Raw genomic sequence first — 3,293 nt, 5'->3', positions numbered from 1 at the left:
CACATGAAGATGAACCGAATGATGACTTAGTTAATCAAATTAGACTAGTGAATCAGTAAATAAAGGATCAATTACAACAAAGCAATCAAGCTTCATTCTGATGACTCATCTTACATGATCTTAAAGCTATTGTCACATTAAGTTTTCCAAAAAGTTGTCAAAATTCAACAAAAGAAACTAAACTCAAATTCAACAAAAGATACTAAATGACCAATGATAATCAAACTGGCAACTATTCTATCATCATGGGGACGATTGGCGTATTCCATACACGGGCACACACGAGTGCAAGGGTACAATGTTTATCATACTTATGTGCTCGTGTGTGCCCGTATATGGGACACGCCAATCGTCTAACTTTTTCATTCCAGCCTATCGTAGCTGCTCTGCGTGACCACCATCTTCTTCAATACACTGATTGACGACGGTTAACACTCTGTTCGTTGCTCGTTTAATCATTTCTGGAGGAATGGCTAAGGCTTCTTCTATTATTCTATTTTGAAGATCTTCTTCATCTAGTACCGGAGTAGCATACACTTTATCCTTGAGGTATCCCCACAAGAAGAAATCTAACGGCGTCATATCTGGTGATCTGGGGGGCCACTCTCGATACCATGATTCCAAACCTATCCATCCATCAGGAAATAGATTATCCAAGCAATTCAGTACATCCCTACGTCGATGAGCAGTCGCACCATCCTGCTGCCAGATAATGTTTGCTCTTCTTTGCAGAGGTACGTCTTCTAGCAGCTGTGGGAGATCACGTAAAATCTCCAGGTAAACGTCCCCATTGACGGCATTCGGTAGAATGACTGGACCGATCTGTTATATAGGATTGGTATCTTAGAATCATTTACAACATTTTTGCGTGTCAGAAAAAGAACCACAGTAGACTAAAAAAATCAAAGAATGAAAAAAAAACTATATTTTCTTGTTATTTTTTAACGTTAATGCTCTAAAAATATACTGATAATGAAATTCGCTTGGAAATACTGTTAAAATAAACTTAAAAGATGTTAATTACCAATTGATTATGAATCAAGCCGCACCAGACGTGAACTTGAAACCGACGCTGAGTTATTTTTTCACGGACACATCTCGGATTTTCATGGGCATATATGTGCTCATTGTGTAAATTGTATGGGCCATCTTGCCGGAAGATAGCCTCATCAGTCCAAAGAATGTTTTTTAGAAAGTCTTCATCCCGCACTTGTCGTCTGAACCATCGACAGAACCGAAGTCTAACAGGTAGATCACCATCCTCTAGATATTGTACAGGAGTATAATGATAGGGATAAAAACCGTCATGTTTCAAAGTTTTATGGATTGTGACGTGATTGATGTTGAGGTGCCGTGCAGCCCTTCTAGTGCTTGATTCAGGATGACGATCAAAGTAATTGAGAATTTGTGCATCTCGCCTGTGATTTCGAGGATGACCAACATCTCTCGAAGGAACTGGAACGATGGGCCGATGATTGCGGATACGATCTTGGAGGCGATTAAGGACTTGAATGCATGGATGACGATCACGATCAGGGAAGCGTTCGGCATACAATCTTGCTGCGTCTACTACGTTTTCATGACACTCATGAAGCACGCGTATCATATCTACGTATTCATATTGTTCGTATATAGCCATTTTGCAAAATTCAATAAAAGTCTTAACGATATAATGAATGTACAACTAGGAAGCGTATAGATATTTATTTAAGCAACAAAAGCTATAGTAACGCCGTAAACAAATTGTCACCTAACGACATTCACGATGAACTGCAATAACAAATGAGGCCAATTTTTGGGAGGAAATCGAACTATACATGCGATCATTCAACGCTAGATAAAATATAAGTATTCTTGTTTAATACAAGAATAACTCAATAAATATATTTTAACCAAAATATTAATGAATTCTGAAGTAAAAGGAGCTACTTCCCGATAACAGAAATTATTTTTATAGAATGAAACTAAAGCTTTGAGCGTTAATAGCCAAAGCTAATAATGAAGTACTTCAATTAATTCCATTATGAAAGAAAAAAACTAATTTATTTAGTCTCCAATCCACTAGTGTTAAAAATACTTAAATAATTAATCAATTCGAATATTAATAATATAATCTTTAATAATTTAATAAGATTTTATCTTGTAAGACAACTAATGAATCTATTTAAAATATGACAATAAAACTAATAATAATTTGCTTTTAGCACGTCGACACGACTGGCCGCAGCGTACGAAGTTTCACAGCTTCTCGAAGATGAATATCGCTGAAATATGAATAAATGTGAATTTTGGTCGTTAACTGAAAGATTATGCAGTGTTTAGACCCATGATACATTAGAAGAATTGAGTAAAACTTGAAAATGTATGTAAATCAAGTGGTTTAACCAGCTGATAATCTATGTTCGTTGAGATTCGTGATGAATCTACTGAAAATTGTAGCTGTGTACGCACTTGATTCCAAACTTGATATATCTGAGTTGAAAATGAAACAGATCAAATCGTTTAGTCAGTAGAAATTCGTGACTGAATTTCACAAAGATTTGATAGTATGACCGTTTACGTATTTGATCTGTAGCAAAGTGATCATCACTTTGACAATACTAATTCAGGGTATAAGTCAGCAGGACTTGTGGTCAATCCCATGGAAACGTTTGAGTTTCCCTCTAAGATATTGTGACTTATACGCAACTGAATTCACCAAAAGAAGTCAAGCCACTTACTGACTCTGATCAATAGCAAAATGAACTCACGACTGTTGAATAAATCCAAAATCCCTTTCAATAAGTATGATATCCAAGATTGAACTCAATAATAAGGCGAAAATTGCCCAGGAGAAACACCGTCACTGAGTGAGATGCACTTACTCTCTCAATGATTTTTTAAGACTGACTCATGAGTCCCTCATTGCCTATAAGACCCGTTAATGTTTTACCAATAAGATCACGCCATGATTATAAACAAAGATACTAGTGTGATTGAACGAATGCAATAGATACATGACTCTAAGAGAGAAATTGAGATTAAGTTTGGATGAGTTCATTATAATAACTCTATGAACAATTATTATATTAAGTCATGGACTTTATTTGTCGCAAAAAATACAGAATAAAATGCAATTTTTAAACAACTAGACAATAGCAAACAAAGCATGTGAAACAAGTCATCAGAATGTGGATTAAATGATTTTTTTGAAATTGATTCTGCATTAATTTATTTGCTAGACTAATCTAATGGCTGAATCTAAAGACTAATGACTAGGTTATTATTTCATTAATTATCATGTGCGATTCTTT

The 3,293-nt window shown here is 35.3% G+C and overlaps 1 protein-coding gene across 1 annotated transcript; it reads right to left on the bottom strand.

Annotated features, from left to right (window-relative positions):
- Positions 1-372: 372 nt before the first annotated feature.
- LOC118071098 (histone-lysine N-methyltransferase SETMAR-like) lies at positions 373-1,639 on the bottom strand. The gene is made up of 2 exons (XM_035090056.1): positions 1,025-1,639; positions 373-822 (listed from the first exon to the last, which is right to left on the bottom strand). The coding sequence occupies exons 1-2, from the start codon at positions 1,637-1,639 to the stop codon at positions 373-375; spliced, it is 1,065 nt and encodes a 354-aa protein (XP_034945947.1).
- Positions 1,640-3,293: the final 1,654 nt, after the last annotated feature.

The sequence above is a fragment of the Chelonus insularis genome, unplaced genomic scaffold (genome assembly GCF_013357705.1).
Source record: "Chelonus insularis isolate UGA/USDA-ARS -01 unplaced genomic scaffold, ASM1335770v1 contig_72_pilon, whole genome shotgun sequence".
Taxonomy (NCBI): Eukaryota; Metazoa; Arthropoda; class Insecta; order Hymenoptera; family Braconidae; genus Chelonus; species Chelonus insularis.
This window is presented reverse-complemented; position numbering and strand designations above follow the sequence as displayed.

What these genes read in the sequence shown, in the direction of transcription:
- LOC118071098 (XM_035090056.1), bottom strand. Translation starts at nt 1,639, where the DNA reads ATGGCTATATACGAACAATATGAATACGTAGATATGATACGCGTGCTT. An exon ending in GCTTGATTCATAATCAATTG is followed by an intron (nt 823 to 1,024) that starts GTAATTAACATC and finishes CCTATATAACAG; the next exon opens with ATCGGTCCAGTCATTCTACC.